At 41.8% G+C, this 18,507-nt stretch overlaps 3 protein-coding genes across 3 annotated transcripts; 2 read left to right on the forward strand and 1 right to left on the reverse strand.

Annotated features, from left to right (window-relative positions):
* The first annotated feature begins 1,519 nt into the window (after window positions 1-1,519).
* LOC146622955 (uncharacterized) lies at window positions 1,520-3,892 on the forward strand. The gene is made up of 5 exons (XM_085365561.1): window positions 1,520-2,027; window positions 2,412-2,518; window positions 2,635-2,706; window positions 3,003-3,149; window positions 3,280-3,892. Exons 1-5 carry the CDS (start codon window positions 2,015-2,017, stop codon window positions 3,613-3,615), a joined length of 675 nt encoding a protein of 224 aa, XP_085221687.1. The 5' UTR covers window positions 1,520-2,014; the 3' UTR covers window positions 3,616-3,892.
* A 1,583-nt stretch (window positions 3,893-5,475) lies between these two features.
* On the forward strand, window positions 5,476-11,967 carry grwd1 (glutamate-rich WD repeat containing 1). Its single transcript, XM_085365562.1, has 7 exons — window positions 5,476-5,692; window positions 5,783-5,900; window positions 8,885-9,047; window positions 9,145-9,355; window positions 9,897-10,042; window positions 10,693-10,884; window positions 11,490-11,967. The coding sequence occupies exons 1-7, from the start codon at window positions 5,476-5,478 to the stop codon at window positions 11,796-11,798; spliced, it is 1,356 nt and encodes a 451-aa protein (XP_085221688.1). The 3' UTR covers window positions 11,799-11,967.
* A 415-nt stretch (window positions 11,968-12,382) lies between these two features.
* Window positions 12,383-15,186, reverse strand: cdc42ep5 (CDC42 effector protein (Rho GTPase binding) 5). Its single transcript, XM_085365563.1, has 2 exons — window positions 15,051-15,186; window positions 12,383-14,240 (listed from the first exon to the last, which is right to left on the reverse strand). The coding sequence occupies exon 2, from the start codon at window positions 14,236-14,238 to the stop codon at window positions 13,351-13,353; it is 888 nt and encodes a 295-aa protein (XP_085221689.1). The 5' UTR covers window positions 14,239-14,240; window positions 15,051-15,186; the 3' UTR covers window positions 12,383-13,350.
* Window positions 15,187-18,507: the final 3,321 nt, after the last annotated feature.

An 18,507-nucleotide genomic window follows, 5' to 3' on the forward strand; every position in this document is an offset into this window, starting at 1 on the left:
ATAAAACCAATGTAAACTTTGAGCCTGACATCCTTTCTCGACCCATGGTTGGCTCCACCTTGTGGTGAATAGAAAGAAAATGGGAGGGAAAGTGAAGCGGAGGTGGAGACCTTTTGTTTCTCCATCACCTCCCACTCGTTTGAAGGTCTTCCTGCGAGCAAGCTTTAAGTGGTGTAAGACAGCACTTTTAAAGAAAAAAATTTTCCCCCAAGTCCTGAAACATACAAAAAGTGTTGCCTAACAAGGACCCGGGACAGATGACCACATCGGCAGGATTTGGGGTTTTTAATGAACCAGTCACTCTGATCTGCTTTTGTTTTTTCCATGCCAGTTATATGAGCCTGTTGATGTGCTGAAGCTCGCAGACTTTACTCAGTAAAATGTGGCTTTATTTAAGTTGGAGGATGTTTTTGAAAAAAAATTTCATGACCCCAAAATTTTAAGTTTCAAACTTGTGTTTTAGTCCTAATTATGAAGGAAAAAAGTGAGTTTGCATATATTGGAGTGACTAGGTTTTTTTTCCTATTTAAAGGAATGCACTTCTTTTGTTTTTATTAAATCTGGATTTCATTTGTTGAGTTAGGCTCCGACATGTGTGGACTTCATCTGCAGCAGCTTCACAAATTTTCTGCGTATTTACTTCCCTCTGAATTTTAAATGCAGTATGAACCAGGAAGACGGCACTCTGACTAGATATTTATATCAATCATTATAAACGTAGCATAAGTAAAGAGGTTTTGATTTAGTCATGCCTTGGGGAATATGGAGCCCTCGCTTGCTGCGGCTGTCTGGTTTCCTTTTCCTGTCAGTAGAGATACCTCTCTGGGAAATTTTCCTCTGTCGTTTGGCTTATGATCCAACAAACATGAAGAATAACGACTTCCTTCCTTTCATCATTAATCAACTCCTGTTGACATCTGACTGATATCCCAAACCAACGTGATGCTTTGCGTAACCTGAGGCCACAAAACAACACTTTACAGACAGGATGATGACAGCTGTGCACAGCTATCATCACAATCATACCATACAACTCTGTAAAGCCAATTTTAACATTAATGACTAAAGAAAGCAGTCATGTTGGGATGACTTGCATCTTCTGGCAATTCAGTGTTGCAATCTTTCTCGTTAGCTCTTCGAGGAATGTAATGAATGTGATCCTTATTTCTAAAAGAAACTGACTGTTAATGAATGACTTAATGGGATGATACTGTGCACTGACTTACGGGACAGCGACTGATAGAATCAACAGGCAGAGAGGTGTGGGGAAGAATCCAAATGAAAAACATATGCTCTGACTGCATAACTAAGCCTCTTCGGCCCTGGTTGGGAGCGGGAGGATGGGGGTGGGAGCGGGAGGATGGGGGTGGGGGTGGGGGTGGGGGGGTGTTGGGGAATGTGGGAAGCAGAAGGGAGGGAGACGGGTCAGTCAATAGTGAGGTAAAACGTGTGCCTGTGGGAGTGGCCGACGCATAAAGGGAGAATTGAGCGGAGCACTTTCACTTTGAGCTGTGCCTGTGTCTGAGTAGGATACAGAGGGATAGGGAGAAATCCAGGGGAAGAGGTCAGCTCTGGCACTTTATTCATTAACCACTTTTAAGGGACAGAGACAGAGTGGCCAGGAAAATTCTAGGTCAGTAGTGAGAAAGGGAAAGGAGAAAAGATTTAGAAAGGGAAATAGAAAAACAAGGCTTTCAAAGTGAAAGGCTGCAGCCACCCTGGCTTCAAGTGGGAAAACCCAAAGTGAGAGAGCATGTCGATGTGAGGTGACAAGTGGGGCATGTGCATGGAAAGTACCAAAGGACCCTAAGTAAAGAGAAGGGGATGATCTGAGGGATGTGAACAGGAAGACTAAATATCAAGCAGTGAAGAAGAAGAGACAGAAGCCTGCTCTTTCAAAGACCTGTAAAAAAACCACAGGAGGAAGCTTCGCCTTTTACAGAGTGACAGTGAAGCTTGCCTGCAGAGTCACTGCTGTCAACAAGAGAAATGGACATGCAGTCAAGATAAAACGATGACACTGCGAGGTGAGAAACTATTATTTTCATGTTAAATTTTTGTCTGTTTTTCACCCTTTTTAAATGTCTGTGGGATTATAGTGAAACAGCAGTCCTGGTTAATGCATAGTGAGATTTAAATGGTGAATCAAAGTTGGTTTTTTTGCGCCACTTTGAAACATCACAGCCATTTCTGGTGCCCTAATTAAATTAGAGATGTTGCAATCGTAGCCCAGTGTCTCCTGCTGTTTTATTTTTTTTTTTAAAAAGAAAGAAATGGCTAATTTACACAGGAAATGATGTCATGTTCTTTTTAGTAGCTATGCACTTTGAACAAGCTACAAACCACAGAAAGTTTCCAGCAATTATGTGACTTGTTTTCTGTGGCTTTCGCTCTTATCATGTCTCCAACAGTTCTACTGTTGCTGTCATTACTAACTGCCCCATGTGGTGGATGTGAGTTTGACCTGGAAGGTGTGAAAAATATCAAAGGGACCATCGATTCGAGTTCAGCAGGCTTTGTAAGTGAAACTCTCTTTACTTCGTTTCTAAATATTTACTTCTATGTCCATATAGACCTGTGTGGTCCTTCTGGGTATCTGGCTTCTCATCTTTGCCTCTTTTCTCCCTCCTTCAGCGCACAGTGTTTCCTAAGGATTACTATGTGGTACATCGATATACAAGACACATGCTCTGTGACACCGATCCGGTGAGTTGTTTATATAGGAAGTGCTCATATAGATCTTATATATCCTGTTCATTTTAACCTTCTCCTGAAGCCCACTTGGGGTTTTTTTTAAAGAGAATAATTACTTGCTTTTTTTCTTTGGTCGTCTTCCACTATAACAAGTCACATGCTCTGTTTAATAACAGTCTGTTGTCCCAAGTGGCCTCCAGCCTCTCTCGTAACACGGTTACTTGTGTGGTTCTTGCGGTGATTTGTCATGTGTTTTACATGCTAGTCCTAATTTTGGGCTTATTGTGTTGCTCTGTTTTTCCTCGCAGTGTTGTGTGTTCCCTGCTGCGTATGTCCTCCATGATTCTTGGCAAGTGCTCCTGACAAACCTCTGGGAGGAACACTTAAATCACTCTCTTGTTGTGGAACTTACACGGACACTGGATAAAATTATTAGCAAGAACAGAAACATGGAAGTACGTATTCTCTTTTTCTTGTCGTGACATTGCTCGCTTCAGTATCAAGTAGCTGTTTCAAACATGACTTTGTTAGTCAGATTTGTTGTCTTGATAATACTGATCTCTCTTCCTTGTTTCCTTGCTGCAGATGTTTCGGGAGGAGACAGACTTATCCCAGTTCTCCTTGGTGTCTTCCTCTCCAGAAGAACTCCTAAAGTTAACATCAGAACTTTTTAGCCGGTGGATTCAAATTGGGTGCCCACCTTCAATTGAAACATGCACCCTGCCCAACTTGCCACCGTCTGTTGAAAGGAAGGACTACAGCCCATCAAGGGCCAGACTTTTAACCACTAGAGCAGTAGACAATATGAAATCTGGCAGGATTATAGACACACCGCCACTGTCCAGTGGGGTTCCCCCATCATATTCTGCATTTGTTTGGAGCTCCTTATTATTAAGACTCTACTGGTGTTTGCTACCATAGTTGTCAAAAAGGGTCTTATATATATCTTTATAGGCACTGATGACTGTTTTCTTAAGTTTTTGTCTCTGTGTTTCGGTGTGGTAAGCTTTGTGAAACTCAAGTGTTACATCTGATGCACAAAATTAGAGCAAACCACCAGTCTCGCCGTCCAACAGCGCTCTGTAAGAGGTGATATCGCAGATGTAATCCAATAGCATCACTATTTAGAGCAAGCTATCTATGGTTTATGTTCTTCTTGCTAATGGGCATTGCCTGCCACTGTTTACAAATGGATGTATATGTATTTACTTTTGTACAGAAAAATAAATTAAAGACATTTAGATATATGCATCGTTAGCTTTTGGTGTAACTTGCCAGTATCCAAAGTCTGTGTTATATTTATTACAGTATTTTGAATGTACATTTACAGTTAGACTACTTAAGTAAATGTGCTTAAGTGTTGGGATATACATATTTACTTTTTTTTTTCATTTAAATACACTTTTACGCCACATTTTAGAGGTAAATACTGTCATTTCTCTCCACATTTGTAAAAAATGATTATGCACTGTGGCACACTGAAAAACTCAACAGTTTATGAAGTTGTTAAAATCAGTGCACTGCCAATTACAGCTGTAATGCCTGCATAATGATACTGTAGCCTATGATCAGCACTAACTTATGACATTAATAAAACTACAGTTGCAGAGCAATCACAGGTACAATTCTTGCCCAATTTGCATTTGTAACTTTGCAGTGTGGTCCTGCTATTTGCAGCAGCAAAGTATTTAATCAGTCGGAGTTATATGTTTACAGTTTTCTCCCTGCTGCTTTTAAGAGATTATGTTTTGTGTTTAATCTTGCATTCCAACTGCAAGAGTCTGCATTCGTGTGAACTCAACCGTAGATTCTCTTGTAAAGAGGCAGCCTTTGTCTGGAAACTCTTCAAATATATTCTGCAGCTTTAGTTTAAAAAAAAATTAAATAACTAAAAAGTCTAAGAGATCAGTTGCAGATGACAGAGGAATGTGTGGTAGAACAGCCCGGGATGTTAAGGCTCTTGTCAAAGACCTCGATGAGTAATAAAAGAGCACTTGTCTCTACTTGTACTCAGCTACACGTGAAAGAAACACCTTCGTCCTGACAGAACCCCCCGAGTAGTTTCACAATCTCTTAAATGTGAGTGTTTGTTAAAAGAGCAGAGAAGGTTTCAAGAGAATCTCTGGCACAATTTTAATAATGAAATTCAAACACAAATGTAAACGAAAGAACCACGTGCTTAGACAAACGTGTATAAGAGAAATTGCCCAAGTATTCTTATGAATTTAGCATAGCAGCTTTTATGGCAGTTTCCCAACACCCTGATACAGTCAGTGCAAAACTATCTATAAATTATTGCCAGTGAGTAGCTGTGAGTCAAAGCCTGACTTCCCATTAGTGGTGCAGGGGCTGCTGAGCCCCCTGCCAGTACCAGGCTGTGCTGCGTAAGATGTAATACAGCACATTCAAATAAATCTCATTAAATCACACAATCATGACTCAGAGGTGAAGACTCTTTACTGATCGGTGCATGGACACGATCCCAAATGTTCTTAAGCAAAAGGCTAATTATCTTCCAGGGAGGAGACAGAACATTTGCCATGTAGCTAACGCTAACAGTGTCCACGCTAATAATGTTCACGTGATCCTCAGGGCTTACAGTGTGAGACAAACAATTGCAAGCCTGGTCTTTCCTGGCAACAGGGGCTCTTTTGCCAAAGAGGTCAGCTGAATTCCCGTAAACAGGGAGAGAGGGGCGCCGCTGGTGAGGAGGGTGAGCGGCGTTTAAACCACGTGGCCGCTGCCTGCACCGGAAGTACGCCACACCGTGCCTCTGCCAAGATGTCTGCGCCCGGTGAGCACGCCGTGGAGGAAAACGAGATGGAGGAGATGGACGAAGCAGGCAGCGATGAGGACGAAGGGGTGGAAATGGAAGAGGAAGGGGCAGAGGGAGAGGAGGAGAAGAAAGTGTACGTTCCCGGGATCGAGCCGCTTGAGCCCGGGGAGGAGCTGGAGATGGACCGCTCCGCGTACCGCATGTATCACGAGTGCCAGACAGGCAAGTTAAAGTCATCATTACTCCCAATGAAGTTCACGCTTCCACCATGTGGGATCTCTGGGCTTAAGTTACCTTGTTGTTTATGTTCAGGTGCTCCATGCCTGAGCTTCGACATCTTAAGGGATGGAGATGGAGACAGCAGGGAGCAGTTTCCCCTGTCCATGCTGCTCTGTGCGGGCACGCAGGCGGACACGGCTCTGAAGAACAGGTACAGGACCACTGACCTTTAACCCACACCTTCATTACTGTCGGCACTCAGCATTTAATCCGAAAGCACCATTTTTAAAGGTCCTGCTCAATAACGCCGGATGTCCTGCACCTCCGTGTGTTTATTTTGGTCGTTTAAACTGGTGTCAGTGGTTAGTTTCACAAATATATTTTAGAGTGATCTGTCATGTTTGGCCTGGAGTAATTTTATCCAGCTGACATTGTGCAAGAGGCAAGTTAAACCCATAAACTCCCCCCATCCCCCCAGTTTTTAAATACATATTTATTCGTAGCAGACGCATTCAGATGGCAGTTGCATAACAACATTTAGGCAAAGTTAAAATGAGCAAACACAGCACCAGAGGATAAAATAATGGCTTGCAAATATTATTTAAGAGCAAGACTAATTAAGTAAAGTGATTACAAAAGGATATTTTTGAAATTTAACAAGAGCAAGTACAAAAACCATAAGCAGAGGGAAGCACTTTTGCAGTGGGACGTATTCATTTTTGCGTGAGAGGTTGGACTGGACTGTTTTCCACTAATTCTAAAAAGCTTGGTTAGGAAGCTGCATCCATTTGTGTGCAACCCTCCCAGACAAATATAATTCCATATTATTACTAATTGGGTACTTTGAGCCGCTCCCTTTTTCCCAAGGGGTCTGAGTATGCATGCTGATTTGGTATAGCTTTTAGCCCGGATGTCCTGAGGTAACTTTCCAGTTTATCCAAGCTGGGGAATTGTGAGACCTGCGGGTTTAAATGTGTTTACTACTAATTTGTTCCAAATACTAGAATTTTTCTCCCTAAAAATGAAGCATACAGTTGTTGGACACTCAATACCACACAGCGGATTGTTCTATTAAAAATATGCCAAAGGGCACGAACAAGTTTGGCACACAGCAGCTGGCTGCAGCTGCTTGATCCTGGCACAGCTGGGAGTCAGAGTTATGAAAAACATCCAAATGAAATCCAAGTCGGTGAGTTATTAAATTAACACACACTCCTGTACAGCTGTTATAATGGGAGAGATTGGCTGCAGAGACCAGGATGTAACCACGGTAGCTTCATGGCTGGATTTGGGCATTTTAATGCTTTGGCTAGCCTGAAGCGACTGTTTGAGCACCTGTAGTTTTTGGCACTTCCGTGGTTTTGTTTTTTTAGCTGTGTAAGCTACAGAGACAGACACCTATTCATGCTCATATTCACACCCAGCTTTAAGTCACCAGTTAACTGTAAGCCGCTCGACTGTAGGAGAAAGTGAGCTAAAAGAAAACACAGAGCGGCGCCACCCAGTCTGTTGGAAGTTCAAATCCCTGAACCTTCTAGCCGTGAGGCCACAATTAATATTCCATTTTTCTCCCTATTATTACTAGGACAGTTCACAGAATAAAGGCTGGCTTACTCTAATTTTAAAAGTCACATCACTGTAACGCAGCTAATCAGTAGCACAAAGTGAGCACTTGGTCTGTTTACTCTGGAGTATTGAGTAGGGAGAGTTAAAGAGTTCAAAAAGCTGAAAGCAGGCATTAAGCTTCACCACATTTAGAAGCGACAGCAGCTCAGCTCTGCTGCAGCCATGTGCCGAGCAGTAGAGCTGAACACAGGTATTTGTAGTTGCATTTTTATCCTAATTCATGGCAAAGTTGTCCTAAGACAATGAGTTTATGTAGCAGATTAAGTTGGTCATCTATAGTCTGACTATAGTTTGATCACAGTGTGGGATAAAAACAAACGTGTAGATGTTGTAGAAACTCTGTTCACTCACACTTTCTCATTCATACAACAATAAAAGAATACCAATGCCAGACACGGTGGGCCACAAGCCAGGTTACTGCAAGTGCTGATCCCAAGCTCGAATAAAGGCTAAGGGTTGCATCAGGAACGGCATTCAGAAAATCAAATATGCAGATTATCAAGAGAGCTTTTTATGTACTGGCCCGGTCAAGGTCCGGGTTAATGACAGGCAGCTGGAGGAAATTGTGCTACTGCTGGGCAAAGAAAAAGGAGGAGGAGTAAGGAAGGTCTGCTTGAAGGCAATGAAAAAGAAGGAAAGGTACAAGCGAGGGTGCTAAACTGCCAGGCAGGAGGAAAAGAGGAAGACCACAGAAAAAGGTTCACGGATGTAGTGAAGGAGGACATGCAGACGGCTAATGAGACAGAGGAGGAAGCCAGAGATGGAGGCAGATGTGCTGTGGCGACCCCTAAAGGGAGCAGCTGAAAGAAGACGAAAATAACCATAATTAACCTTAATAAGTAACAATAAGTAATACCTGTGAAAGATCCCTGCTTGGATGCCAGGAGGAGAAACACATTCGTTCAGGTTCAAGACCTCTAATTAGATTAGAGGATGGATGTTTTTACATTAGACCAGTATTGCAGGAGTAGTGGGCAAGACTAAAACTTGAAAATGATTTTAATTTCTTTAAATTTAAGACCTCCAACAACTTCATTCCTTATTTAAAAAGCTGCTTTGTGCAGGTGTCCCCAGGAGGTGTCCTTTCATCCAAAATCATCGCATTATTGCCACGTTTCCATGTGTAGTAATGTTAAATTCCCCTTATTTTCCCATTTTTCCTGTTGTACATGTTTATTGTTATCATTACCAAATGTGTCGTTTATAGCAGAGAAAAGCAAACTCTTTAATGTCTAAAGGAAGATTCTTTTGGATGCTAACATTAAAGCATTGACTCTCTTCACTATAGACCACACCACAATGTTGTTTTTATTTGTTTGTTGTTTGGATTTTCCTGTGATGCACAGTTTCAGTTTTGTTCTGATGTCAGCTCTCGTACTGTTCCCCTGAAAGGTCTCCTTTCGGTGGAGACTTCAGTGGTCAATTAAAGGTTATTGGAAAATCTCAAGCACTCAAAGATGAAGCACACTGATGCAGGATAGTTTGATTTTTCTTTTTGGACTGGGGTATGTCCCAGAAATCAATGCTAATAAATTAATTGTTAATTAATAGTTTTTTGTTTTTTGGCAGACTTTTGGTCATGCGCATGTATAACCTTCATGGAACAGAGAAGGACAAAGAGGAGGAAGAGAGCAGCGATGACGAAAGTGATGAAGAGGAGGAGGATGAAGAAAAGAAACCACAGATGGAACTGGCCATGATGCCCCACTATGGGGGGATTAACAGAGTCAGGGTATGTAGACGTTTATAAGTAAATAAAATCAGTATCTTGTGCATCAGTTTTTCTTAATTCTCTGATGATTCGACTAATTTTGCTTCTTGGCGTCCAGGTGACTCAGGTTGGAGAGCAGTCATTAGCCGCTGTGTGGTCAGACAAGGGACAGGTGGAAATCTTTGATCTCCGATCCCAGCTGGAGGCCGTCCACAGTTCTGCTGCTATGGCTGCATTCATCAAACAGCAGAAGGAGGCAGCAGCGCTCTTCAGTTTCTCAGGGCACATGACTGAAGGCTTTGCAATTGACTGGTCGCCTAAAGTACCTGGTATGTGAGGCTTATCCTGTAAGACTGCTATACAGATGTGAAAAAACAAAAGAAAAGCAAAACAGCTCACCCTGTGTGGCAACATTGTTTTGTGCAAGCAGCCATGTCCCTGATTGCACCTGGACTACTTCATTATCTGATTGACATGATAAAAACAGTCTCCACCTTGTGCAAGATATTTTTGTTCCCATGTTCTTAACTGTGTCTGCCCGTGCAAACCTGTCATCGGGAATCAGAAAAGTATTGTCCACTGCAGGGCTGACACCGGTGTATACGTCAGAGAGGGATCAGCTACGATTAAAAACGTGCAGTAGTTTTAGTGAAAAGATGCCAGTGTGGGCTTTTATAAGAATAACGCTGGAAGGAAATCCACCTTAAAGTGCCGACAAAGAAGAACACAAATTCCTCTTAAACATGTAAACGGGTTGTTTTTATTTGCATGTATTTGAATGTCTTTGAAAGCTGCGATTGACTGAGATAAAGAATTGAATAGATGTCTGTCAAAGATTAAAATGTTAATTGTTTTGTGTTTTGTTGACAGGTCGGCTTGTCAGCGGGGACTGCAAGAAAAACATCCACGTGTGGGAGCCGCGGGAGGGGGGGACTTCCTGGCAGATTGACCAGCGACCTTTCAGCTCCCACACAAAGTCTGTGGAAGATCTGCAGTGGTCGCCTACAGAAGCTACAGTATGTTTGTACACCAACGGTGACGTAGTGGCACAAACTTTGGCAGATTGTGCTTGCTGGCTTGTTGCACCCTTAACCGCAGCGGTAACATTAGTAGGAGTGTCTGTTCTGAATCTTAAGAATTGTGATGTCTATACATTTCTAGGTATCTTCCACTAAGGTTAAGTCCCTGGTGATGTGTGGGTAATTCGTTGAAAAAATTGGGTGCGGTCACGGAGCAGAATTATGGAAACTTGCTGTTAAATGGCACGTGGTAAAAATAGAATATGGTAACACTTGCTGTGTGGCACCACAGAGTTGTGACATAACAAATTACAGCCCAAACTATGTAAATTACGCGAGTCTTAGCGCAGCAGTTAGTCACCAAACCAGTTTGTGACATGTCGATGTTCGTCCTATAAGACTGGGTGTTTGCATTTATGAAAGTATTCTTTATTTATTTTGGATTCTCAGGGCTTTTCAACTTGTACAGTCTTGTCTAAAATTTCTTGCTGCAGTAAGGATCATTAAGCATGCAAAGCCCACCAGAGCCCTCCCCTAGTAAATTCTTAAAAGGAAATAGTTCCTTGTTTGTGAAGGCTGTTGGATCTTATTGTGTTAATAGTTATTGTAAAGTAAACTTTTAAAGTAACTGGACTCTCTTTCACCAGGTTTTTGCATCTTGTTCAGTGGATCAGTCTATTCGGATCTGGGACATCCGTGCCCCGCCCAATTCAATGCTCTCAGCCAATGAAGCTCACTCATCGGACATCAATGTAATCAGCTGGAACAGGAGCGAACCATTCCTCCTGTCAGGAGGGGACGATGGACTCCTGAAAGTGTGGGATCTGCGACAGTTTAAGGTACAAAAGAATAAATGGAGGCAATACATCTAAAGATAATTATGTAAGTCTAATTAAACACACATTGCACTCACAATAACAGAGCTATTATCAGTGTGCCAACATGTCACTGTGACCCACGATTAGTGTTAAATGGAAAACAATCTTTAGGCTTGTGCTGTCAGATTGTCTCACCTCTTAGTGTTCCGGCCCCACCTAACATTAGTTGTACAGTTGTGTAACAATAATAGCTTTAGCTGTTGCCTCCCTTCTAAATCAGGAAACTATTTTAATATATTTGGTGAAAAAACATTTACATGATTTATTACAGAGAGCTGAATGAGACTTTCACAGTACACAAAGTCCTAGTTGCACCGTATGAGCGACATATTTAACCCTTTCCCCCATAATGACGAGTTTAGACACCTCTGTGTACATCGGTAAAAACATGAGCACAGATCACCCTTCTGATGCACACCCAGTCCTTTTGTTCTTCAAGCAGGCCTGAAGCATGACAGTAACTGCTCTGTTCAGTGGTTGCTCCTAGTATGTTTTCAGAGTGAAACCCCACTGAGCTGAAACTGTATGAACAGCTGTCACACCTCACTGCTCTCCTGTTCCTGTAGACCGGGCGTCCCGTGGCCAACTTCAAGCAACACAGCGCTCCCATCACCTCGGTGGAGTGGAACCCCGTGGACTCGAGCGTGTTTGCCGCCTCGGGCGCCGACGACATCGTCAGCCAGTGGGATCTGTCTGTGGAGTCGTGCGACGTGGGCGCCAGGGTGGAGGCGGTCAGGGACCTTCCCCCTCAGCTGCTGTTCCTGCACCAGGGTCAGTCTGAGATCAAGGAGATCCACTGGCACCCGCAGATGCCGGGCATGATGGTCTCCACGGCTCTGTCGGGATTCAACGTGTTCAGGACGATATCCGTGTAGCGTTTGTGCGTTTTAGAGACAAATGGATAGTTTTGCATTTACATGACTGATACATGTGTAACAAGCACTAAGAAGCTTGTAATGTATATAAATAAGCTGTGTATGTAATAATTCAGCTCTTTGACATTTATTTTCCAACAAAGGCACCACATTATGGTCCCGTTTAACTTTCAGCCTGTATGTTTACAGACTTTTGAACTTTTTAAGGCATCACTTGCATGCTTAAAATAAATTTTTGATAACTTGACTGCTCTGTCATTTACTTTTTGAATTGCTAAAGGAAAAAATGAGTTTCCTGTCAAACATCTCTAACCTTTAATATAAATGGAATCATTATGAAAATGATAAAATGAAACAGGTTTATTTCAGTATTAATGTGTGTGAAATTTCACTCTCACCAGCAGCTACCTGGTATAGTTGGATCTCAGGCATTTAGCTTTTCAGCAACTTTCCTTGAAACAAAAGCCGAGGCTGGTTTCTATCTTTTTGAAGTCGCTTTATTCTTTTCACTGTAATCTTTGTGAAACCACAGGCTAACGAATGTGTTAACCAGCATTTTCAGCATGAGTTGAATGGTATTTCCCTTTTACAGCATTATGAAGTAACACAACAACAACAAAAAAGCAAAAAAATAGCAATTCCACTGCTGCTCCTGATTTAAAATCACATGATTGTCTTTGCATTTTAGTGTTAACCCAGCCCCACGGCCTTAAAGGAACAGCTGTGCTAATAACTGCACTTTGATATCAAGTCGCATTTGGTCTGAGCCGTTGTAAGATTTGGAATGTGACACATTCACAGTAATTATTTATAGACGCCGTCTCTCGCAACCCTTTGAAGACCTTTTCAAAGACTTTAATAAACATGCAATATGATGAATATGTAGTAAGACACTCGTATATCACAGGGTACAATAATGTAAGTGTATAGCTCCCTTTAAAGACATCAAAGACAAAAGAAATTAATTAACGATGCAGTTTAATTTAGCTTCAATCAAACTTTCCGCTGAGCTTTGATTTCTAAAGCAAAAACGTCCAAGAATGAAAAGAAATCAAAGTGTCGCAAACTTTTCACTTTCATTACCAAAACGGCTCACTGATTTTTTTTTTCTTCTGATCAAATATCAAGTCTTCTGCAAATCTGTTACCCTGGTAGATAAAAACAATGTCTTTTCCAGTTGAGCAACATCGTCTCATTAAGTTCTGAAAAATCCAGTTTGAAGTCAGATATATCGTATTTAAACCTCCCATTCAAAAGCTACCGAAAAAGAAAGGTACTCTGAGAACGCAGTCCTCCACCAAGGCCAGCATCCTGTTCTGTAATTTGAAACGAGGTCATCTGGATCCACATTTGGTATGTCCTTTGCTCGTGTTCCAACTCTCCGCAAAGTTTAATAACATTCAGCTTTGTATTTTTTGCGTAATCTGGTTCACGGCCAAATCAACATCTTTGGTCACACATGGTATGTCCTTGGTGGAGGAATGATGAAATAAGGAAAATACAGTATATTTGATTTACTTGACAGCAAAGATTTGTTGGTGTAGTTTATCCCCTATAAACCGATTTCATCATCAAACTCATCTTCAAATGTGTAGCCTCGTCCTTCTTCATCCACCTCCTCCTCCTCCTCTGAATCAGTCTCTGAATGGCAGCTGCCAACCCTCCTCCTGTCCAATGGGGTGACCCCTTCATACTCGGAGCTTTGTGACGAGGCAGGACTGGGCGGCAAATCTGCATTGTGATTGGTGAACTCAATTTCACCTCCATCAGCTGGACTTTTGCCTTTCTCGCTCTCACTCCTCACTGGGCTATTACATGCTTCCAGATCCTGATCCTCTTCCTGGAAGTCAAACCCTTGACTTTCTTCCTCTTCCGATGCCTGACGAATGATCTCCTCCCGTTTATCGCTGAATCTCACCTTTGGTCGTAACCCCTTTAGCTTCATCCCGTTCACATCTGGTATCCTGCTGTCTTCCACCTGGATTCCGTCATGCTCTGCCAAGTTCTTCCCATTCAGCTCTCTCTGCCTGTTCACAGACATCGCCGCAGCCCCTTTCCCCTGCTTTGTTTCCACTACCTCCTGATTAGAGTGGAGCCCCAAACCATCCATTACGCCTAGTACATCTCCAAGCATAGATGGACCCAGGTCCAGGTCTAGGTCCAGGTTTAATGAAGACACTGAGTCAGAGTGCCGAAGCTCATTGTTCTGCAGGCTTTCTGGTGCATCTGCATTAAGATCACTGTGGTAGGAAGAAGAAACAATCCCAGGACTCGCCGGGTCAGGTTTGGGTGAACTCGGGCCAAGAGTGGACAGGAAAGAGGTATCGCCAAAGGCGTCTCCTCCCCTGCCGATGTGCATCGTGTGACGAAAATCACCCAGCGGGGCTGAGATCATGGTAGGGTCCAGGCGAGAGGCCCGGGATGATTTGTGGAGTGGCATGACTGTGAAGAAAGGCAGGTAAAGGAAGGAAGAAGGCAAAAATTAAAAGGAAGGATGAATTATTCAATTGTTTTGTTATGACAGCACTTCCTGAATGAAGACACAAAAAGAAAAACAACTAGTGAATGAACAAAAAGTTAAAAAAGCACGTGTACAATGGAGGGCTCCAGTGATAGGACAGGCCAGTCTGAAAATCCACCATGTTGTGCAATATTGTGGGAAACCAGTGAGCGTTTTGGCACTGGTGCAGCTGTGAAGGCCATGCTGAGACTTGTACTTGAAGAACACTATGCAAAGTTAGCACATACTTTTCTCTGCCCTCAGGGGTGTTTGTAGACAAAACCACGGTTAAACAGTTTCTACAAAAGTAGATCTCTAAGTTAAAAACAACCGGTGGACATTAGATTAAACCCTGCTCCTGCTGAGATCATTATAACATTATTTAATTAAAAAGAAGGGCTAATTAATGGAATAAGCGCTAGCCATTACTGCACATTATATTTGTTAATCTCTCGAGTCACCTTTATAACATGTTATACACTCTGACTGAAGCCAGTCTCCACGTTTGGCTGCAGTTATGGGTTTAGCAGGGGAGGGGGCTGCAGGCCTGTAAGCCCAACCCTCAAAGTTTTCCAATAACAATTCAAAGTAAATGTTCTTTAGATAAATATACAGCTCTAAGAAGTATTGGTAATGGGAGATGCGGCTATTGATAAACCAATCAGAGAAGCGTGTGGATCAATGTAAAACTCAGCTTATCAACTGAGTGTGGGCGCCACCAAAACATGTAAAGTATTTAGAAAAAAACTTACTTTAAAGCGTGAACTCTGGTCTTTGGTTGGCTCCCTCTCCACTCTCCAGCTTTTTCATCTGGCTTTTCGCTTTCGCTTCCCTCTCAACTTTTCCCTCGCTCTTTTTTCTCGCCGTCGTCCGCCTGTGTGAGTTTTCTTTTTCTTTTTTTTTTCCTCCAAAGGGATGGGCACGGGCTGAGGAAGTGACGCGCCAGTTATTGGAGCGAGCTGGATCAAAGTGCTGACGACTCTATCGCACAGTGTTAAATATAAACCAGACCCACGAACGTGACCTGTCTGCTGCCCGGTTTGTGTTCACAGTTAAACTGATTCAGAGTTTCTGTGAATGAGTGAGTTTAGTTACAAATGTAACGAATGGCTCCTGTCACGAGGTGTGCGTGTGTTTGATCTTTTTAAGGGAATGTTGCCAAAATGTAAATACTGCTAAAGAAAAAAAAAAAAACAGAGTCCTGCTCACTAACCACACATTGGGGTTCGTTTCTTCTCATTTTACTTGAAGGACCACCTAACTTTTTAATAGCTAGCAAATTGCTTCTGTAGCTTTATTTACTATTAAAATAAAATAGAAATGTATAATATAAAAAATATGAACGAAATAATCGTTTTATCTTTTTTTTTTTTTTTTTTACATTTATTGTGTTTTGTGCTATATAAGACTATATACACTGTATACAAAAGATCTTTAGTTATTAGCTTGTTTATTTTTGTTTTATTTCACTTTTTTCTATTTGATTAAGGTCATTTGTTTTATTTATTTCTTTATTATTTTTTAACAGTTTATTATTTTTTTCCCCTTATTGAGATTCTTTTCGTCATATTGAATTTTTTCTAATTTAGCTCTATATTTACTGATTTCAGTTCTTGGGTTATGGATTGTGTTTTATTTTTGGCTGTTATAGCACAGTATTTTCCCAACTTTGGGCACATCTTAAGTCTTTTCTCATCTTACTCTCTACTGTCCAACTTTCCAACCTTTACCACTCAACCCCAACCATCTCAACCTCACCAGACTCCAGCTCTTATTTGTTGTTTCCATATTTCATTTCTCCTAGCTATTTGGGATTAATTGGGTTTGATAAGCAGAGAAACAAAGCATCATCTAAGTAGTGCACTTGTTTGGCTTCATTTTAAGATGAGGATTAATAAAAAATGTGGCAGTTCTTTCTAGAGAAATCAGAAATTACTCATGAACACAACACAATCCAATTAATAGACAGAGCTGTCTTCATATTCCCTGATTTAAGATTAAAAGCTCTTATTTATCAATGTAAGTGTGACATATGCTGCTGTAGTGCTCTGTTGACCAATTAAAAATTGTACAACTTTATCAAAAAAAACTTGTCCAAGATTGCTAAAATGCTTCAATTCCTAGACAAACAGCACCTCAGTTTTACCTTCTCTGTGCTGTGTTGACATCTTGCACACTGTTTTAACTCAGTTGAGCTACACAAGCAGCAAACAATTTTGATGTCATGCTGAATGATGTAGGGTGGACAGAATACCTGCAATTATGTTTCCAAAGGAATGCAGTCACACAGGCCGGTTGACACACTTATATTTTTGAAGGGTTTCCACCTTATAATTACTTCACATAGCTAACCACATCATTTACATGTGCACTAAGTCAGGATTCATCTTTTTAAAATAAAAAAAAAGGCCAGACAAACCCTGACTTTGGGCCGACAACGGGAGTAGAGCAGAGATGCTTTTTAGGATAGTATCAGACTTCCTCCCCTGGGTAAAAGCAAACAGAAACATTACCACAGCAAGGTATTCATACAATAGGACCAGTTACTGAGTCATTGTGAGTGATTTCTCGTCACAAATGCCAAACATAGTTTGGTGATGATGTAGCCAACGAGCTGCTCACTCAGCCTTAGGCACATTTTCCTTCACCGTGAGAAATGAGAAGTGAGGTATTTGTTTTCAAAAGCTGCACCCTTAAAATGAGATTACTCGTTGAAGGCCTACTTTTTACTTTACATTTAAGATGAAAAGGAGCACTTCTGTTTTTTTTACTTAATGTGTCAACAATAAAAGCAACGCAGCAGCATGTCTTTCTTTCCTTATCAGAGTTTAATGTTTGATAGCATCATGCCCCCAAGATTAACCCCATGATTTCTCCTTTAACACACATCACGACTTCATTGTATGCTGACATGTATGATGATTTTCAGAAATGTTCATTCAAGAGAGTCTTCTAAAGACTCTCTTGAATGAACATTTCTGAAAAATGTGTGTGTGTGTGTGTGTGTGTGTGTGTGTGTGTGTGTGTGTGTGTGTGTGTGTGTGTGTGTGGTGGTGGGGGGATTTCTGGAAACGACTAAGGCAGGAAATGACTCGCCTCCCCTCAGTAGTACTCACACTAGCACAAACACACATCCTGCAGCTGTGTGTGCTTCACGGGAAGTCAAAGGGGAAAAATGGATCATGAGAACTGTAAAAAAAAATAGCTACTGTTGCCCATCATTGATTAAAATAAGAGCTGCCCTCATTACTCATTGCCAGACATGGTCAACTGTGGTGAAACTTGTTGAATGTCGTGAATAAAAACTGACACTGGTGCTGATAATAGGATTAATTTGGGGGCTCTGTATAAGTAATTGTTGATTGATATTAGCGATGACTTCTTCTTTCAGATGCTCCCTTTAGGGGTCGCCACCTCTGCCTCCTCCTCGGTCACACGTACCCCCTGCATGTCCTCCTTCATTACGTGTCTTCACTGTGGCCTTCCTCTTTTCCTCCTGCCTGGCAGCTCTGTATTCAGCATCCTTTGTCCGGTACATCCAGTCCAGTTTTGCCTGAGCTGTCCCTCTGATGTGCTTGTTCTTTAACTCTGCCAACTCCAGCTGTCTTTGTGTTAATGACACCACCTCCAAACCACACATCACAGTAGGTTTGACCATCACCACTGCAAACAATAACTCGGAGCAGATCCCTGTTGTAATCAGCAAATGTAATCTGCTGTCCTCATACATGCCCTGCACCACCCTCACATACTTCACCCACTCAGGGTGGCAGCAGGCCATGTGAACTCGACGGGTAACCGACTTTGACTGTAGTACACTCACAGAAAAATGTTGCCACAGTTGTAGTGCAGAAATATCTGTTAGATTACAGAGACAAATAGGAGAGACTTTTCTGCAAAAGTGGGATCACTGAAGTCACCACAATGTCCTCAACAGGTTTCCATTTCATTTGTTTTGCAGTTTTCGATAGGCTCATGCTTTAAAACCTGCGTGCAAGCTCATGAATGACCTATTTATAGTTTCAAAGCGACACGAGGGGTACTTCCCCTCAGCATGATGGTTGCAGAAGGACTAAACTACTGTTAACTGAATAATTATACTGAGCTCACACTAACATCCAGTTGGTAAAATGGATGTTTATGTTTTCATTACCAAACTATATGAATAAGTATAACTCATTGTTGAAGTCAGTGACTGTAATGGACCCC

The sequence above is a fragment of the Diplotaxodon limnothrissa genome, linkage group LG11 (assembly GCF_057381915.1).
Source record: "Diplotaxodon limnothrissa isolate DT_005_m linkage group LG11, D_limnothrissa_male_GT1.1, whole genome shotgun sequence".
NCBI classification, from domain to species: domain Eukaryota; kingdom Metazoa; phylum Chordata; class Actinopteri; order Cichliformes; family Cichlidae; genus Diplotaxodon; species Diplotaxodon limnothrissa.